We start from the raw sequence: 19,497 nt of genomic DNA on the forward strand, positions 1-19,497 counted from the left end.
GTGCAGGTTTATGTGAACAGATGCAGCGAACGCCTGCCAAAGACAACACTGTCCTGCCTCAGAGTGCTCTTGCTCTTAAAGGTCTCCTCCAGTTTTTCACCCCATTGGCTTTTCACAGCCTCCATAAAAGAGAGAGAAGGCACATCCTTGCTCTTTCATTGAAGGAAATGCTCACTTACAGGTACCGGAAGGGGCAGGGAGGAGGATGCAGAGCATCCCCCAGAAAACCTTAAATTTATTATCCAAATTCATCAACTGAATGGTAAGTTATTCAGCTGAACAATCAGGTCTCGTCAGGAGTCCCTTTTCCCTGGTCAGGATTCCCGAAAGGTATTTCCGTCCGTGTTTCCGGGTGCCGCCGCCGGCCGGGCTGTCCCACACAGAGGCGGGGAAGTTCCGCTCCTGGCCCCGCCCCTTCCGGCGCGCGCGAATATGGCGGCCGTGCCCGAGGAGGAGGCCGGGCCCGGGCCGGGGCCGAAGCGGAGAGAAAAGCAGAAGGGCAGGAACAAGAAGAAAGCGGCGTCAGGTGGGGGCGGGACGCGGGACGCGGGACGCGGGACGCGGGACGCGGGACGCGGGACGCGGGACGCGGGACGCGGGACGCGGGACGCGGGACGCGGGACCGTGCGGGGCTGGCGGCTCGCCGGGAGGGCCGCGGGCTGAGGGTCCCTCCGTGGGGCGCCGCGGAGGGTAGAGGCGGCTGGTGGGTGCTGGGGGCCGGCAGCGGCCGTGCCGTGTTGTGATGTGCCCGCCCTCCCCTCGAGGTTTTTCTTCTTTTTTTTTTTTTTTTTTTTTTTTTTAATAGTTTAAAGCAGTAATTTTTCTAAGGTCAGAAGGGAAGCAAACCGCACTCAGCAGTGTATGAAATCAATCTCGTTAAAATAATAGCATTTTTTTTCTCTTTAGTAGCAGTTGATGAATCTGAACTTCTCACTGTGCCAGATGGATGGAAAGAGCCAGCCTTTACAAGAGAGGATAATCCCAAAGGGCTGCTGGAAGAAAGCAGTTTTGCAACACTGTTCCCGAAGTATCGAGAGGCCTACTTGAAGGAGTGCTGGCCCCTTGTCCAGAAAGCCTTGGGTGAACATGTATGAAATCTTAATAATTGTGATACTGCACTTGACCTTTTGAGGCATACAGGTCTTACTTAAGCTAATTAAAACAGTGCAAGTTGCTTTTCTCATACCATATTTGTAAATTTCTACTGTGCTTGCATTTTGAATTAGCAGTGTCATTTTTTCTCATCAAAATCGGTGAAGAATTGTGTAGTCAGACTTGCAGTTCTTTACAAATGCTGTCAGCAGAGTATTTGCAGCTGCCAATATCTCTTCATCCAGGGAGTGACACCTTTGTTGTGCTTGAATTCGGGGAGATGAGAGAGGTGGTGCTTTGGGCCTTGTGACATATATTCAGTCTGGGTTTTATCTCTGTGAGTGTGAATTTTCTTAAGCTAAGTCACTTAAGAAATTTTGAAAAATAGATCTGTATTCTGTTAGTTAAAGGCTTACTGCCAAAGCTGAATTATGATATTGAACTGGTGTTTTTTTTCAAATATTGCAGTATGTGAATGCAGCGCTGGATCTAATTGAAGGAAGCATGACTGTCACTACCACTAAAAAGACTTTTGATCCTTATGCAATCATTAGAGCTAGAGACTTAATAAAACTTCTGGCAAGAAGTGTTCCATTTGAGCAGGTCTGTAATAAATCCTGAAAGTTTGTATCTATCATAATGCTTAAGTTTTATCTTAAATTCTACCATAATATTATACTTAAATCCTATCATAGTATTTATAAAATACTATGTTTTAAAAATGTGGGAATTTCAAGTGAGTCAAGTAAAATATAATATATATATTTGAAGCAAATATATCTGAAAGCAAAGAGAGAAGAATAAACTGAAGTATTCTCTTGACTCTTATGAATAATACATTTGAATTTAGGTGACATTGCCTGCATCTTTCTAGGCAGTTCGTATCCTTCAGGATGATGTTGCATGTGACATCATTAAGATAGGCTCTCTGGTGAGGAAGAGAGAGACATTTATAAAAAGAAGAGCACGGCTTCTTGGGCCAAAAGGATCAACTCTGAAGGTATTTCTAATAGGTGTAGTAACCAGACAATACCAAGACCCCCAAATTTGTGTCAGGTCTTCATACTTTACTAATTTAATTTTTTTTTTTTTTTGGTGTAGGCCCTGGAACTGTTAACAAACTGTTATATTATGGTGCAAGGCAACACTGTTTCAGCTCTTGGACCCTTTAGTGGGCTAAAAGAGGTAAGATGAGGTCGATGAGTCTTTTGTGTAGCAAACACAAACTTCTGTGCCCAGCTCAAGAGTGGGCAATACACAAAATCCATCAACCTCGGCAGTATCTCACTGACTTTTCAGATGTGTGTTAGTAAGCCACATTTATATGAATGTCCATAGTATTACCAGCTGCTGAATTTTGTTTAGACGCTAAGATCTTTCTGTCTTGGATGAAAAAGCATCTCTCAATGTGGGAGAAGAATGCTTGTCAAAAGCAAGTTCCTCATGACAGTGTAAGATCCATGCTAACATTAAAATAATGTCTGTGGGGCCTGCTGGAATCTCTTAGAAGTGTATACAGTATTACGGGCATTTTTGAACTGCTGTTCCTTCCAGTTAACCCTGTGCTTTAGCTTTTTAAAGGCTGGAATCAATGATCTTTGAGGTCTTCTCCAACCTTAATGTTTCTGTAATTTTAAGTCTTACTACTTTGGGGGAGGCAGAAGTGGGGAGAGGAAGCATGATATTTTATAGCTGATATTTTAATTGATTAGCATGTGTAATACTTGCTGAGCTTTCTGTTCTTTTCCTTTTGCATTCAATACAGGTTAGAAAAGTTGTTCTGGACACAATGAAGAATATACATCCCATATATAACATCAAGGTTAGTGTGGTCCACTGTTCATCTTTGTTTACAAGAAAATACTATTTCTTCCCAGAGAGTTGTATGTTAATAACTTCTATGTTTGTGTGGTAATCTCTTTTTGAGAATTTCTGTAGTCTGCTGCTTTATAAAAGTACTGACTCTTGATATCCTCCATTTTACTAGGATATGTTGCCATAACATCATTATGGCAGTATCTGCAACGTCAAAGGAAAAGTGTGTATAAACTTTCTGCTTTGATTGTTGGCTTGATACTTCCTCATTTAAATGGAAGCACCTTATTCTCCAGTGCATCCTGCCCCTGTTTTGGGACATCTTTCTGGTTCTGCTGTTCATAATTAAGCCCCTCTGCTCTTAATGAAGTGAGATGTGGGAGGTTTGAATGTAGCATATTCCCTGTGAGAAAGTCTAGCCAAACTTCTATTTTTAATTTCTTGGCTTCTACTGTAATACTCTTTCTTTTTAATTACTTCTTTGTGATGTTCTGAAATTACTGAAGACTTTGATGATCAAAAGGGAATTGGCAAAAGATCCTGAACTAAGAACACAAAGTTGGGAAAGGTTTTTGCCAAAATTCAAGCGGAAGAACTTGAAAAAACGCAAGGAGCCCAAGAAGAAAAATACCAAGAAGGAGTACACACCGTTCCCACCTCCACAGCCAGAAAGCCAGGTCAGTTGAAACTTTATTTCAGGTTATGCAGGAGTATAGTGCACCTGAAATTGTGTTCTTCGTTAAAAGAGATGGGGAGGATTTTTCTGTCATGTTCTGATTCCCTGATATTACACATCTGGCTTATAATGCATAATTAACTAAGGCTTCTTGCTACTTGTCTTACACAGATTGATAAAGAATTGGCAAGTGGTGAATACTTTTTGAAAGAAAGACAGAAGAAACGCAAGAAAATGGAAGAGATAAAGGTAAAGTTGTACTAATCCAGAGTCTAGCTAAAAAGCATTTGATTGCTGACTTGGAATCTGATTTTTTTTTTTCCCTCCTCTTTTTGCCCTGCTCTATTGCTACTTGACCTTTTTATTGGTAACTTCAGGCAAAGCAAGCAGATGCAATCAAGAGAAGACAAGAAGAAAGAAATAAAGCTTTTATCCCACCAAAGGAAAAGCCAGTTGTGAAAACAAAGAAAGGTAACCGTTTGTTTTTTTTCCTGTTCTAAAACCTTCAGTTGTCAATTTCTAGGCTGAGTGATTTTGCAAATACAGCCTAGGGAAAAGAAAGGTCATGCAAAAAAATCCTGGTGGTAAGATCCGTGCCTAGAATTGCCAGGGACAGTAGAAAGATCATCTAGCTAATAATTCTGTACCTATAAAATGGCAATTCTCAGTTGAAGAGTCAATCTCAATTGGTTGTACTAGCTTCAAAAATTTTTGTCTTTCAGTTCTACAGTGAAGCTGCCATGACTTTTACATTCAAGTAAAGAGAAAGCAATACTTACTTCAAAAACTTAGAGTTTTGGTACAAAATAGGGTAAATAGCTTTCCTAAAGGTTAAAGTAAAACCACACTGTGTACAGAGTAAGAGCTTATGTTTTCAAATTATTTATTTTTTTAATGGACTAGAGAAACAAGTCTTTAATTCTCACTGATTATGCTTCATATTCACAGTATTAGATATACTATTAGCTATACTACCTACATATTACACAATATATTACACAATTTCTTATGAACTTTAAAGTTTGTGTTTCTTGAGAAGCATGTGTTTTGTAGCATTGATACAGTACTTTTTTTGTTGTGATGGCAGCAAATTTCCAGTGATCCTGTTGTTTGCACTATGTCTCAAATATGGTGCTTTTATGGCTGCTGTGTGTTTTGAGCTGAAATCCTTCAGTCTTCCAAGAACAGAAGACAAGAGTAGTTTGTATGGTACCCACCATTAGATTTAGCAATTAACTGTGTGAGATAGGAAAGTTAGATCTAAATTCATGACTAGTGCTCGAAAGAGAAAATACCGTTATCTGTGTGAATATAAGAGAGTACGTTATCCACATTGCTCAGCACTACGTATTTAACTTCAGTATTCTGGCACTCCCTGTAGAAGTTTTTAATAAAGGTTTTCATGCAGAGGTCAAAAATCTGCATCATATTTCCCCAAGCCACCCTTCCTCATCCTTTGTCTTACAGTAGCCATTACTGAATGGCCACAGAGACAGTATAAGAATGGGACGGGCATGTTTGGGATCTTAGCACTTCAGTTACTTGCAGAAAGACAAAATGCCATAAAAACTTCTCTGCATGTAAGCACTCAGCAGTTAATTTCTTTTCTTTTGTAAGATCAATCAAGCCTATGTCTACGACAGTGTCTATGTGCTAATTTCAGAGGAGTACATCTATGTTCTAAGGAGTGGATGGTAATAGTTTGTATGTCTGTAGGGTGTGGCATCTGTGTTCAAATTCTGCTGTATAGGATTTTTTTATATAATTGTTCTTCAAATTCTACTGAATATGTTTGTAGATAATACTAGTTTAAACAAATTTTTTATTTGAATACTCTATAAAATCATTAGGTAACATGAGTTCTAACCAATGCCACAGGATGCAGTTTACTGCATTTATACTTTATGTATAAAGTCTTGTGGACTTTTAATGTTTTTCAGAAGTAAAATTCATGTCTGTTACCTTTGTATTTCTTATCATATAGCCTCCACTGAGAAAAAGATTGATATTGAAGCTATCAAAGAAAAGGTAAAGAATGCGAAGAAGAAGAAATTAGGAGCGCTCTCTGAGGAAGAAGTAAAGTTAAAAATGGCAGCAGATGAAAAGAAAAAAAAGAAAAAGAAGTAATTCACCCCCCCAAGCTGTTTACTTGTCACCTCTGATAATGAACATTTTTACACTTGGAAGATGGGAGATTTTTTGCTGTTGGTATAATGTGGACAAGAAAAGAATAAGTAAAAAGATCATTCTCTTTTCCTAAGTACAGTTTAATTAGTGGACCTACAGTAGCTGTACAGACTTGTTGAGGCTGGTGCAGAAAATCTGTGCTACTGTGTTGTTTGAGAAAGTAAGAGAATGTATTTGGATAATGTCCATCTGTCTAAAGGGACTGTTTCACAATAGAAACATTGAGGAGTTTGATGTGGACTGTTAAACATTTGGGTCGGAGAGCTCTGGGAAGGTGAAAGCTCAAGTTAATTATGTGAAAGACTACCAGACAATATGCAGCCTCAATTTGTGGTGATAACTTTTGCTGAGCGGGCAAGATTTATTACTATATTATGCTTTTATTTTTGTAAAAGCTGATTATTTTGTGTGTCTTGTCTCAGTGTTAATAAACTATTTTAATACAATGTTCTTAAATTCTTGGTTAATCTACTGCATAACATCCATTGTGTTGTCCAGGAAACAAACTCACAGTTTCATCTGAAAATTAGACAAACCATTATCTTCATTGCATACCATTAATAGACTCATTTATTAGCATTATCCTGATGGGTTTTTACACAGAATATGGTACAAAGTGAGTGACTTTACATAGGGATTGTGCTGCAGGGAAAGCAAAAAGTTGTGTTATTTACCTTTAAATATATTCTTAGTTATTGCCTTCTTACAAGAATGTCTTGAAAATTATGTTCCTGTGTTTTTATTTTTTTGAGGTACTTCCCCTATTTTAAAGGAAGTTTAGAGGTTTTTCGATTACCTGAAACTGAAATATGGTGAAATAAAGTGCACCAGCAGAGCAGCTGTTGCATATTTCATACATCTGAGATTAAAGAAACAAATGTAATGAGGAGAAGATTGAGCCACACTAATTTCATGACTCGTGAGTGCTTTTGCTGGGTTTTGGAATTTTGATCACTGCACATGCAGTGGAAATGATTCTCCTAGAGGGATGCAGCTGAATGCCTTTTAGGTTAGTGACCTTTTATTTGAAACAAGTAGGTGAAAACACATCCTTTTTTTTTTACACAAGAATTGAGAATATATTTGGTTAGATAGCCAGTACATGTATATTGGGACATAGCTATAGTGCCTGACCTCTAGGGTAGGGCACATCACCCAAAGTGGCCCTTTCAATTATGTGAGCAGTTCTTGGCATTTACTTGTTAAGGAAAAAATATTCCCCTTCTTCTTTGGGACTGCATTATTCATAAGTGGCAGTTTCTTTTGGAATCAAGCAGGAAAATGATATTTAAGCATCTTTCACTGAGTGCATGATGTATAAGCCACAAGCCATCCCTCTCAGAAACTGTAGTGATCTGATGGGTTCAGTGATAGCAGCACTACAAAAAGGTTTTTAGAAACACCAGCTGGTGTTTGGCAGTTGACAGAGTAAAGGGGAGACCAAAGCTCTGGGCTTGGTGGGTAGTTCAGACCTTCATGTAATGGGAGGACTGATTTCAACAGGAGACACTGCAATGCTTGAGTTTAAATTCCCACTCTCACAAACGTGCTTCAGCAGAAGAGTGCAGAGCATGGACCCAGTAAGGAGGGGTTTGACAAGCCAGAGAAGGAGCATGAGTGTATTAGGGGAGGGAGAGGCCTCAGTTCTGAACTGCATCAGGCCCCTTTCATGACAGAGGAGTGGCACACATTCCCCTGCCTGTTGTTTAAAAAGTTAAAAACTTTAAAAAAGTTTTTAAAGTGTATTGCTGTTTGTCTCACACTGGTCTTTTAGACTGGCATATAATTTCAGGAATGTGGCTGTGAAATTATCCTAAAAAAGGGAGTTTTCAGCTGGATCAGCTAACTTCTTGGTGCCTGAGTTGCAGTGCAGGAAAATGTAGCTCAGCTTGGGGCAGAATGGCTTTAAATTGTGTTTACTTCCAAGGAGGTGTGCTTTTTTAAAATTAGGACCCCCAGCTGAGTCATTTATGTAGCTTTTAGGTGACATCTTTCCCTCCAGTAAAATTCTTAGCACACTTCAGGAAATCTTGTCTTTTTGTTATGGGGTATTTAGTATTTCTTGGTTTTTACTGTTGACAAGTTTTAAGGATTGTTGGTAGGACATGATTTACTTGAATAAATGAAAAATCAGGAAAGCTTATTCATATTCCTGTAGGCAAGCCAAAGGATTTGTCTGCCCAAGAGTCCATATCTGAATGGAAAGAGGCTGCATGGTGTCACTTGCTGGTGCTTTGTGCACCTGTTTTCTGACAGAGTATGGCAGTACAGTTATAACACTTGTGTAAAATGTAAATAAATAGAAAATAAAGTGGGCTTGGAAGAGTGAAGGATTTTTTTGTATTTTTAGAACAGCTTGAACTATTGCAAATTATGTTCTTAAACTGATTTTAGAGTTTGCAGACTTGCAAAAATGTACCTGAGGTCTAGATTTCCATATCAGTGTTTTGCATTTATCATATGGAATTAATGGGCATATGCCGAATGGACAATTCAAAGTGGTTTGATCAACCAGAGCTAAATACCTGGATTTTTTGATAACCCTAAAAATGGCAAAGCTGTTTTTTCCTTCTTCGCTTCTTGATTTTAATTTTTTTGTTTGTTTGTTTGAAAGATGACACATTGTAAAGTTTGGGTGTTTAATTCCCCCTAAGCCCAGTTTTTTTAAGGAAGGTCTTTCTCAGGATTTCCTAAGAGCTGAAGTATATAGTTAATTGAAAGTGTTAACATTTTGAACTTTAAGGTCTCTGTGTTGCTTCTGTTTCTTCTCCACACGTTACTTAAACTAAGCAGGGGAGAACTCCTGCTGAGCTCATATTAAGCTCCCGGGACACAGCAGTGTACATGGTTCCCTTCCCTGCATTTCTCTTTCTCGTAGAAGGATATTACCCCACCTGGGGGGCAGAGACCATGCTGTGGAGCCCCATGCAGGAGAGCACCCACACATGATGTCCTGCTGCCCACACTCCAGCCAGTTTTCAGATGGGACTTTGCAGTATGTGGAGCTTGAGGCTTGGGTTTCACACAAGAGTGTCTGACTGTGCTGTCTTGGCTATGGAGGCTCCAGCAGGCAACAAACTAGGATGTACACATATAAAGATACATCAAGCATGAAATTCATGATTTTGTCCCCAGCCATATTTTCATTTTGAAAAATGATTTTGAAAAATGCTGCTGTATTGAAATTATTCTAGTACAAGCAGTACTAGCAGATAACCATCTGCAAGTGTAATGGAAGAAATGTTGGGCCCCAGTTTCAATGTTCTCAGTTAAAATCCATGGCAGTAGTAAGATCAGGAGTCAGGGTCAGGAGTGGGCATGCAGAAACACTGACAGGTATTGTGGTGAGAGAAATGGAGGGATGAGGGGAACTTCCCAGCTTCCTCTACAGCAGTGTGTGCAGAGGGACACAGTGTAGAAACTTCTAAATAGATAGTATATAATGTATAGACAGGGATTGCTGTGGTCCAGCTGTGAGTTTGTGCAGCTCTGCTGCTTCCAGATTTTTCTTCAGCTGAGGGACTGTGGTTGATAGAGGACACATCAGGCTGAACACAGCAGCTGTCCCTGCAGCCTTCTGCCTGCTCCAGATGTGCAGGTTCCAGGAGATTTGTTCTTTGGCAGCTGTTGAACCAAAGTTGTAACTATGGGCATAGTGTGATTTTATTTGGAATTCTATCTTTCCCAGCACTGTTTCCAGTGTTGTGCAAGTTGGAGCTGAATCTGGGGTTATTTTGTGCACCAGCAGTTAAGCTTTAGCTCATGTTTGTTGTAAATTCATGATTGCCATACACAGGAAGCAGGAAATAACAATTTATTGTTTGAAACAGCAGTAAAACACCTATGTTCAAAAAAAAATACAACAGGAAAGATTTCAGTGATATATAACCATGTAAACACAGGTGAAACTGTTTAGGCACAGATGCCATGAGTTTAAAAACAAATTCTAAGCAAAGCGAAGTACCAATGACAAGTGCTCTGTGAGACTGGAAAGTGCACAGCCTGCCACAGGATGCAAATGCCAGAGCTCATAGGGATCCAAAAATTCCTTAAAAAATATTAAATTATACAGGCCACTCTTCATCTTGCTGTAGGAGTGCAAGATGATGAGTGAAATAGGAATAAGAGGTGCATGCTCTGCCTGTGCCTTTACTGTGGGCTGGGGCCTGGCTCTTGGACTGGACACTTTCCAGCCCTTCCTAAGGTGTGTTGGGCAGCTGCCTGCAACTAGATGTGCTGCCTGGACAATATGCTCCTGTACCCACCAGATCACATGCACACTGCTCCAATTTTAAAAAATTTTAACTTTTTAACTTTTAAAGCAATTTTAACATCTAAATCCATTTTAACTTTTAACTGGTTCTGAGCAATGAGAAAGCTGCTTATGAGTGCTTGTAACTACAACTTGCAATGAAGATGTTATTTTTGTACCTCTAAATCACCTGTGTACACAAACAATGTCTCTACCAATGTTTGTGCTGTCTGTAACTTATGTGAATGGAAGAGATGAGTTAAGTGCTCTTGTGATCTTCTACATGTATTCTACAGTGTCAGGTAATAGAGACCAATATTTTGGTAAGAGCCAGGCGGCCACAATTGTCAGTATAAGTAGTATTGATCTTAAAGCAATAACGGAGATGCAGAACTCATCACATGCAGGTCTGTCCCAGTCTGGAAACCACTTGGGATCCTCTGAAACAAGATGATTCACTTGTTTTCAAGTACAACTGCAACAAGGGCAACAAAAGGAAGCAGTAATTCCAGTGGTACTTACCAATGACTTTGTCACGCTCTGCATTTCCTGGAGAGAGAAAAGAAGTAATAAGCACTCATATAATTTAGAAGCAGTTTGACTCTAACCAAAAGGGAACAAAATGTGACCATCACAATATAAATGTTATAAATACAGCTGATGTGTTTCTTCTCAGGAAGAAGCAAAGACCTGCTGACTCTAGGAGAGCTCTGCAATGACTCTCAGGACACTGGTGAGGAGCGGTTTATCACACTTTTTTGACTTCTACTGCTGGTGGCTGGTGTAGAGAAGGCCCCCCCACAGGTGTGCGTCCCAAGGTAATTTTGGCTTTTGCCCTGTGCCCTGTGTTTTGAGAGCCTGCAGCCAACATTAAAGAGCCCTGTGAATCCAGGACTTCCTTACATCCCTTAGGTACTAGTGTTTTAATGTCATCTTCCCACTCCTTTAGTTCACCAATGGTTGAGTGCTGAGGAAGTGTGACCATACCCTCAGCTCTCTGCAGGAGAATGGCCAATGGCCACAGCACAGGGCCTTATCTTTACAGAAATTCTCCTTCCCTCCTGACTCCATGCAGCTGTTACAAGTGCAGGCATATCAGGAAGGCTGCCAGACTTGGGCTGAGCACTGCATCTCCATGAAAGCTCTAGCATGTCAGCCTTGTTCTCTCCCAGTGCTTAGGGGAAAGCAGATGGCCTGGCTGACGTTCACTGGAGTGAGCAGCTTTGGCAGTGCCATGGCTGCCCTCCCCACCCACTGCAGCATGGCAGGGACAAAGCTTGCTTGGACCTGCACCAGCTCAAGCCACAGTTCACACATCACATAATAACCTGGAGCCCCCAGGACAGGACAGTATCCCATTCTTTGCTTTCTGTTTCTGCAAGCAGTAACTTTCTAGCAGGGGCAATAACATCTTAACTGCAGCCACCATATCTCCTGTAACACACCCTCCAGGACCTGACGAGCAGACCCCATCCCATACTCCCCAGGGTATTTAACAGGCTTCTTCTGCTCTCCTCCTCTCTTCGTGAATCACTACCCGCTTGGCTTCTGAATGCAGTTTTCCAGCCTATAGGAACAGGAAAGTGCTGTTCCTGAATCCTGCCAGTATCTTTTGTGTGCTCTTTCCCCTTCTACATGTGCTTGGGGAGGATGTCTGGTTGTCTTCTACTTACGACACAGTTGGTATTCACACTGCTCACCACCGCACTCGCTGCATGCTTCTCCTGTCTTGTATGGATGCACTGGGTAATTACCACTGTGAAGGAAAATAACACTGCTCTTGCAAATGAAAAAAAAGCTGGCTGGACAAAGGTGTACATTCTTCTCTATTTTGGACACTATTTTCCCCACAAAAAAACAGGATCAAATGGACTGATCTAATAAATTTGTATGTTGTGGAAGGGAAAGGGTAGGACCCAAACCTTGTGAAATATTCATGACAAAAAACCTTACGGTGGCCCATAGTTGCAGACGAAGTGTGCTGCGTTGGTTATGGAGGTGTAGGTCACCTTGGGACAGAAGTGGACAGCACAGCCAACCTTGTAGCTTGTAGCCCAAACTACCTGCAAAGACAGATGGATACACTGGTGACAAAGGCTTTGATTCAGCACCTGACGAGTTAGGAGAAGACCTGCTCTCTTCTGTTTTATCACATACAAATGGGATGAGGAGGACTTATTTGGCAAGCTTCACAGGGAAAAGCAGCAGTGATGGATCTCAAAATCATAGTTTGTACTGAAAAAAGACTGATTATTTTACCCAATTCACCGTGTATTTGTTAAAACTATGCTGAAAGAAGACAACTGGTTGTAACAGGTTGTTTTCCTTTATGCGATGGGGAAAGGTAAAGTTCATCCCCTTTGTTCCAACTTAATCCATTAACTTTCTGTGTTTCCTGCTGCAGGAGCTGAGTTCACACCTGTGAAGAAAAGGCTGCATGATCTGCTATAGCTGTTATGAGGGCTGGCTGCCCCTTTATTAAATCCCGTGTGGACATAAAGCAAATTGCCAGAAGGCATTGGTGCTTTGGGAGGAGGATTGCGTCTGGGCTGCAGTCCTGCCTTTTAACATCATGGCCGTGACTAAGGTAATCTAGAGGCAAGGCCACTATTTTACTTACTGATCCTCTCTCTACCAGAAGCTTTTCTTTGGGATCCTATCAGAGTGCAGCCAAGTGCTGCAGTCCTGAAAAAGTAAGTCCCATGACAGCAGGAGAGGGGAGACAAGGGCACAGCAGTACTTGAGGGTGATAAAACAGCAGTGATGACAGACTACGTGAGCAATATTGGAGGATCCTGGCAACTTAGAACATAAATACATTTGTGCTTCCACTGACTTAGAGGGGAGGTCTGGCCCTTTCTGTTTATGCCTGTTTGGTACCAGCCCTGGGAAGAGGGGACAATCCTCCGGCTCCTGCAGGTCTTCTCAGTGCAGTGCTTGTGTGCACAGACATATATTAAGATTACAGAACCTGGAAAAATTCACTGAATCTTCAACAGAAATATAGAGCTTTTGTATCAAAATGGCAAGGCTGATTCATGGTTTAGATGCAGAAATGCAATGCCTACCTGTGTATAGTGGCCACATACTTTACTGCACCTCTTGGTGGTGTAATCGTAGTATTCGACCTCGTGGAACCAAGAGGCGAGGGCTGCTTTCACGGTAAAGACATGAAGTGAGCCAGTCCAGATGTTTTCTCCAACATAATTAAATCTGGGGTGAGTTTTCCCTTGCTCTTTGAGGTGTATATTATGTTCGAATACACATTTCTTTGCCCAGGCTTTTGCAGTCTTTGCCAAATCTGGATCCCAACTCTGCAAAATAAAGACAATCAAAAATCACTTTGTTATATTGGCAGTGCAGTAATTAAGAGCAGCTCTTAGGAAAAGCTGGGTCTCAGTAATGTAGCTGCTTTTGGTTAATTCATTTTTGGCTTCTGTTAAGACTTACAGAGCTACACGGTAGATCAGCTTGCAGGTTTGTTTCTGATTAGAACTTAAATTGCTGATTAAGCTTGAGGAAATTTTTGAGGTGGTATATGATCTTAGCTGACTGGTTTGCTGGACACCAAGACCAAATACAGTGTTTGTGGCACAATGGACATTTCAAGGCTGTGCTGGCCATGACAGAACATTAATGTAAATTAAACTGAATTTACATGGGATCTGGAAAATGAGGGTTGTGCTTACCGTATCAATAATGCTAAAGTCCTGTGTAGCCTTGTATTTGCCTAAGGCCATGGCTTGTAGGTCAGTTCACAAGCACACTGGGATTTTGGGGACAGTTTAAACTCAACCCTCCCATGAGCATCATTGTGTTTGGTGACTTGAAACATTAGTGCTGAATTCATATTTGTGGAATGACTCATTCACTTGCTATTCAATTTTAGAGAAAGTGGTTATTTAAGCAACTATGTAAATGTCATTTGTTTGCACTGGAGGTGGTGTCTGCTCCTGCTGAGTTTTCTTGTGCACACACCTTGATTAAGCGATTACAGCATTGTACCTCCTGGTAGATACTGTACCACAAGTGTATGCTCGTAGTCCTAGTTATACTTTATGTTATGTAAATGAAGTTACCCAGCACTGAACTATTTTGTATTGAAGTTTTTTTTTAAAAATAAAAAAACAGAAACTTTTTTGTCCTTCTCTGAATTAATTAGCTTAAATTAATCAAATGATGGAAACTCTAAGAAAATTGTTTTGAATGGATCAAAAATGATGAAGGAAAAGGTGTATTTTACAATCTACCTTTTTGTAGATTTTTTGGTAGAATCTAACAAAGGTAGGTTGTTAGATTTTAATTCTATTTTTTACCTAAGTAACCATTTTTTGTACCACATCTAAGTCTGAAACAATATGTATTGTTTAGACTGCCAGTTAGTAACTGAAAATCACAAGATCACACCAAAATGCATCTACAGAGATTTGAAAATATTTTTTAAGCCATGTCTTCCATTTCTTCCTTTGCTTAACGTTTGTGGAGGGTGTATTTTCTCACTGTGGTGGGGTGGACACTGGCCAGGTGTTAAGCCACTCTATCACTGCCACACCAAAGCCACTCTATCACTGCCCTCCTCAGCTGGGCAGGGGAGAGAAAATGCAACCAAAGGTTCCTGGATTGAGATAAGACAAGGAGAGATTATTCATGAGTTACCGTCATGGGCAAAACAGATCCAGCTTGGGGAAATTAATTGTATTTATTACAATTTGAAACACTTTCCTCCCACCTCTCCCTTCTTCCAGGATATAACTTCAGTCCTGATTTTCCACTTCCTCCTTCCCCCCAGCAGCACACAGAGACATGAATTGAAGGTTATGCTCTGTTCATCAAACACTGTCTCTCCTGCTCCAGTGTGGGGTCCCTCCAACAGGAGATAGTCCTTCACAAACTTCTCTTCCTTCTCACGGGGTATAGCTCCTCACAAACTGCTCCAGCATGGTCCTTTCACAGGGTGCAGTCCTTCAGGAACACACTGCTCCAGAGTGGCTCCTCCACGGGGTCACCAGTCCTGCCAGCAAACCTGCTCAGTGGGGGCTCCTCTCTCCATGGGGCCACAGCTGCAGCCAGGACCCTGCTCCAGCACAGGTTTCCCACAGGGTCACAGCCCCCCTCAGCCTCCACCTGCTCCAGTGTGGAGTCCTCCACAGGCTGCAGTTGGATCTCTGTTCCTCCACGGACCTCCATGGACTGGAGGGTCACATCCTGCCTTACCATGGGCTGCACCATGGGCTGCAGGGAAATCTCTGCTCCAGTGCCTGGAACACCTCCTGCTCCTCCTTCTGCACTGACCTTGGTGTCTGCAGAGCTGCTCCTTTCACATGTTCTTACTCTTCTCTGGCTGAAATTGCTTGTGCACAACCTTTCCTCTTCTTGAATGTATTTTCCTAGAGGCACTACCACTGTGGTGGATGGACTTGGCCTTGGCCAGCAGTGGGGAAGTGGCTCTCTGGCACATGCAGGAAGCTTCTGGCAGGTTCTCATAGAAGCCACCCCTGTATGCCCCCTCTACCTTCAAAACCTGTCAGTGCAAACCAAATACACCCACAAAACTTGGACATAAATAATTTAGATAGGAACTCAGTATATCAAGTATTAAATTTGGGGCAGGGAGTCTTATTTCAAGTGAGCAATTGGCATTTCCTTAGATACTTTTAAGGAAAAAAATCTGGCATTGTAAAGAACTTATCTTCCAGTCCTGCAAGATAACTCTGCCAGTTAAGACAGAAGCTTAATTTTACGTCTTGTCAAGGCTCTGAGATGATCGTGATGAAAGATGTACAACAGTGAGAGATGCACCTTAGTGCTTCATGGTCTCTTTTTTTCACATTCTGCTTTTTAAGAGGCCATGCACCTCCTCTCCTTCATCCTATAGTAGTAATAGGTTTAAAGTTTTATAAAGGTATGCATAATACTATGTTTAAGGTTGCATAGTAAGTTTAAATATACTTTCTATTTTGTGTGAATGCTTAAACTAGCTGACAGATGAAAAGCAATGTACAGAAATGTTCACAATGATCTTTAACTGCAGTTACGCTCCTTATTTGCTTATAATATTGCATTTAAACAAAGATTGGACTAAATGGCATGGGAAGAAAATGCACAGGAGAGGGAGATCTGCACATAGATATCACTGCTTTTTAAAGAAACAATACTTACATTTTTTTCCCTCTATGAACTGCTTCTCAATTTTCATTTTGTAACAAGTTGCTTACTGACTTAAGGAGGAAAAGTTTAATGTATAAAATGTGAAAAGTGATGGAAGGCAGCACTTATTCAAAGGAGACTATTGTGAAGCCCTGATGAAACTGCTGAGACTGCTGTTTTTGAGGAACCTTATAACAGAACTAAGCAGTGCTTTGAGTGGATGAGAAAGGGCTCACATCTGTCAGGCAAAAAAAAAAAAATTAGATCAATGTTCTCATTTTATAATGCATGTATTATAAATATCAATGGTTGAGCTTTGTAATTTGCAATTAAAGGAGATTCCATTTTGCATTTTCTTTATAAACTAGTTTTCCAAAATATGGGAATGCCCTGAATTCAATCTTAGTTTTTACATATCTAGGTGGACAGTTACCTCCAGCAAAAGAGAAGTTCCCTGTGAAATAAAAGCATCATCTTCTTCTCTGCCCTTCTGAAGTGCCAAAAGCCACTCAAAAATACTGTTTCCAATCCGATGCTTTTACTTTTGTAATAGATTTTATCATGTTTTGAACTGCTATCTCCACATTAAATAGTTTCTGTGAGGGGTCACATTTAAGATTAGGGGTTTTGCAGTGTTTTGAAATAAACTTACCATGATTCAGTTTCTGTTTTAGATGCAATTTATTTGTCTCTCTTATACTGCCTTTTTTTTATTTTTTTCAGATTTCAGTTAATTACTTTTTTAAAAGAAAAAATTAAACACAATTTAAAAATATGAATACTGCACTTTTAACACATCCTAACAATATTTTGTTTGTTTAGGGCTAGTAAAGCAATGTAGAAAATACAGTCCAAAGCAACATGTTCTGAAGGTCAAGATGCACAGCTGAAGAGAGATGATGTAAAAGATTAATCTAGAGGAGAAACTAAATACGTTTCCTGTCATGTTTGCAATTCAAGTTTGACTACTGTGCAGTTACCCCTCCCAAATGGGGCACTTATCTTTTAATGTCTGAAATGGAAAATGAACTTTTTTTATATATATAAGTTCAGTTGGGGTGTTGCTAATGATAGCTGTGGCCATGTCCTCTTCTGGTGGTGACCATGGAAGATAGTAAGGAAGCGGGGCAAAAAGAAAGAGCTCAGAATTAGGGTAATGGCTGTGGTCCACTGAAAGACAGGCTGTGTTTTGCATGGCAGCTGCAGATGTTGCTCCTGAGGTGGCCGGGGAGCGGGTGGGGGGCAGAGCAGTGGGGGACACGATTGTCTCCAGCACTCGATCCTGCTGCACTTGGTGCTTTTTGGCTTTCCCTGCAGGCCCAGCCCCTCGGAACCGCCGCTCTGCTGGCTCAGTCCGTGAGAGCCTTGCAGAGTATGCTCAGAGAATGCTCAGAGAAAGCTGTCCAGCGCTGTTTGGCAACAGGATCTGCCCTCGCCGACTCGAGCATGAAAGCTGTGCTTAGATGCGCACAAAACCCCACACCTCGGGCTGCCGAGCTGCGTGTGGTGCCTCGCAACCAGGAGGCTCCTCACACAACACAACGACACCGCTCGCCTGAGGGCTGGGACTTGGGCTTCGAATGAGGAATTTCAGTCAGAGCAGAACTGTGCACATACCCAATTGCAAAAAGCCACCTGATAATCACAACCTTCTTCTCTGATTTGAAAAGCGGTCGGTCTTATGACCCCCGGTTTTTGTGGGGTAGTTTTCTGATTTTTTGCATTTGATCACAAAAGCAATCTTTGAGAATCATAAACGGCATCGCAATTCTATAAATTTGCGTATAAGTCATGAAGATTCCCTTACCATGTAGAGCATGTTGCTGGCTGGTGGATCCACTTGCGACCTCAGTGTGTTATGGGTTTGCACACATTCCAGAATAAACTTTGGATCCCGAGGATCAGGCAACGTCGTTGGTTCGTAAGAATCAGAAGAATAACAAAAGAGTAGTAAAGCCAGCACACAAGAAGCAAATCTGCTTGTCATTGGGAAAGGGAGAAGAAGAGAGCTGGTGCAAGCAGAAAGTCACCGCAGGGGATCTAGGGCATCCCGGGGACGGTGCCGGGGCGCGGTGCTGAGAGCCGGCAATCCCCGTCCCTGCTCCCCTCTCCGGAGAGCTCCTCAGCCTGAGGGCAGCGGGGCGTGGCCTGGCCCTCCTCAGCGGGCGGGGCGGGGCGGGGCGAGGCGGGCGCGGGCTGTGGGCTGAGGGCCGCGGCTGCTCTGGGCTCGGGCGGGCACCCCCAAAGCCGAGTGTCCTGTTTGAGACCCCGCTGCCTGTGCTTGTACTGCTACTCACTCGCACTACAGCACACCGCAATGGAACGCCGCCGGGAAAAGTATCAGCGCCGGTCCTGCCCCCGCAGGGCCAGCGCGGAAAGTCAGTTCATTTCTGCGGTTTGTGCACAGGCACCGAGGAAGTTTTCTTCAACCGGTTCCGTCACCGAGCACTTGCTTAAGGCATACACTGCAAATGTCATTAGCCCTTCCTTACAGTCGTGCTTCTCAACATCTGCTCTTCCAGCAGATGCTCTTTAAAAGCAGAGTGTTTTGGCTGTACGAAGTGGTTTTAGCTCTACCAGCAGCATTTTGCTTAGAAGATTCGTGGGCTGGACTTACCTTAGCCATGGTTATTGAGCACAGTTAGTCACAGGAAACGAGTCATATTTCAAGAACACTGCTATGAGAATAAGGAAATCAAGCTACAAGTTCAGATTAGAGGTGTAGCAGCCTTGTCTCTTTTTTTCCTTCTTTCTTTAATTGTGGTGGGCAGTCGTCTCTCCTCTCCTTCAGGTTTCTTTGTTACGATTTCTTTGGTCCCAGTAATCCTATTAATAGCAATCGCTATGTATTGCAGAAAAGTTTTGGATAAATTTTCTTCTTTTGATGAAACTACATGCTATTAAGGCTGTTGCTTTTTTCTCTTTTCCTTATATGTTTTCTTCCTTTCCACTACAACCAGATTGTTATAAAATAAAGCTGCCTTATTTATTTATCCATATATTTATTTGTTTATTTATATACTGGCCATTCAGTGTCATTTCACTCTAATCTACCCCAAGGAATCTATTAACAAGAACCTTGATTTGGGCCCATTTTTATTCTGTGGGATGACAAGCTGCAATGTGGCTCGGAATTTGAGTCACTGTTCTTAGAGCAAAGGAGGAAAAAAAACAGCTTCAAATATTGATAGCACAGTTATGCATTGCTAATATCAGTCAGTATCTCCTAGCTTGAAAGATTCCCCTCACTAACAAACATATATTGGAACAATGGGAGTCAGGTTGAGGGCTAAATGTCTCTTAAAACAAGCTGAATCCATCAGGGGTT

The 19,497-nt window shown here is 41.6% G+C and overlaps 2 protein-coding genes across 3 annotated transcripts; one reads left to right on the top strand and one right to left on the bottom strand.

Annotated features, from left to right (window-relative positions):
- The first annotated feature begins 393 nt into the window (after window positions 1-393).
- On the top strand, window positions 394-6,175 carry LOC131592254 (KRR1 small subunit processome component homolog). Of its 2 annotated transcripts, none has more exons than XM_058863651.1 (10): window positions 394-526; window positions 910-1,088; window positions 1,561-1,695; window positions 1,967-2,092; window positions 2,194-2,277; window positions 2,858-2,914; window positions 3,414-3,584; window positions 3,755-3,832; window positions 3,961-4,054; window positions 5,568-6,175. In XM_058863651.1, the coding sequence occupies exons 1-10, from the start codon at window positions 433-435 to the stop codon at window positions 5,708-5,710; spliced, it is 1,161 nt and encodes a 386-aa protein (XP_058719634.1). In that variant the 5' UTR covers window positions 394-432; the 3' UTR covers window positions 5,711-6,175. The 2 variants fall into 2 exon arrangements, with proteins under 2 accessions (XP_058719634.1, XP_058719633.1); XM_058863650.1 differs by having other exon boundaries at window positions 397-526; window positions 907-1,088; window positions 5,568-6,168.
- Window positions 6,176-9,575: 3,400 nt separating this feature from the next.
- LOC131591805 (glioma pathogenesis-related protein 1-like) lies at window positions 9,576-18,290 on the bottom strand. The gene is made up of 6 exons (XM_058862873.1): window positions 17,977-18,290; window positions 13,091-13,336; window positions 11,976-12,085; window positions 11,696-11,778; window positions 10,545-10,571; window positions 9,576-10,462 (listed from the first exon to the last, which is right to left on the bottom strand). Exons 1-6 carry the CDS (start codon window positions 18,154-18,156, stop codon window positions 10,302-10,304), a joined length of 807 nt encoding a protein of 268 aa, XP_058718856.1. The 5' UTR covers window positions 18,157-18,290; the 3' UTR covers window positions 9,576-10,301.
- Window positions 18,291-19,497: the final 1,207 nt, after the last annotated feature.

The sequence above is a fragment of the Poecile atricapillus genome, chromosome W, assembly GCF_030490865.1.
Source record: "Poecile atricapillus isolate bPoeAtr1 chromosome W, bPoeAtr1.hap1, whole genome shotgun sequence".
Taxonomy (NCBI): Eukaryota; Metazoa; Chordata; class Aves; order Passeriformes; family Paridae; genus Poecile; species Poecile atricapillus.

Excerpts from the sequence above, each read along its gene's own strand:
- LOC131591805 (XM_058862873.1), bottom strand. The coding sequence starts at position 18,156 with ATGACAAGCAGATTTGCTTCTTGTGTGCTGGCTTTACTACTCTTTTGT. Across the intron at positions 11,779-11,975 it reads GTCTGCAACTATGGGCCACC|TGGTAATTACCCAGTGCATC; the intron begins GTAAGGTTTTTT and ends TTTCCTTCACAG. Across the intron at positions 10,463-10,544 it reads AGAGCGTGACAAAGTCATTG|AGGATCCCAAGTGGTTTCCA; the intron begins GTAAGTACCACT and ends ATCTTGTTTCAG.
- LOC131592254 (XM_058863650.1), top strand. The coding sequence starts at position 433 with ATGGCGGCCGTGCCCGAGGAGGAGGCCGGGCCCGGGCCGGGGCCGAAG. Across the intron at positions 527-906 it reads CAAGAAGAAAGCGGCGTCAG|TAGCAGTTGATGAATCTGAA; the intron begins GTGGGGGCGGGA and ends TTTTCTCTTTAG. Across the intron at positions 2,915-3,413 it reads ATCCCATATATAACATCAAG|ACTTTGATGATCAAAAGGGA; the intron begins GTTAGTGTGGTC and ends AAATTACTGAAG.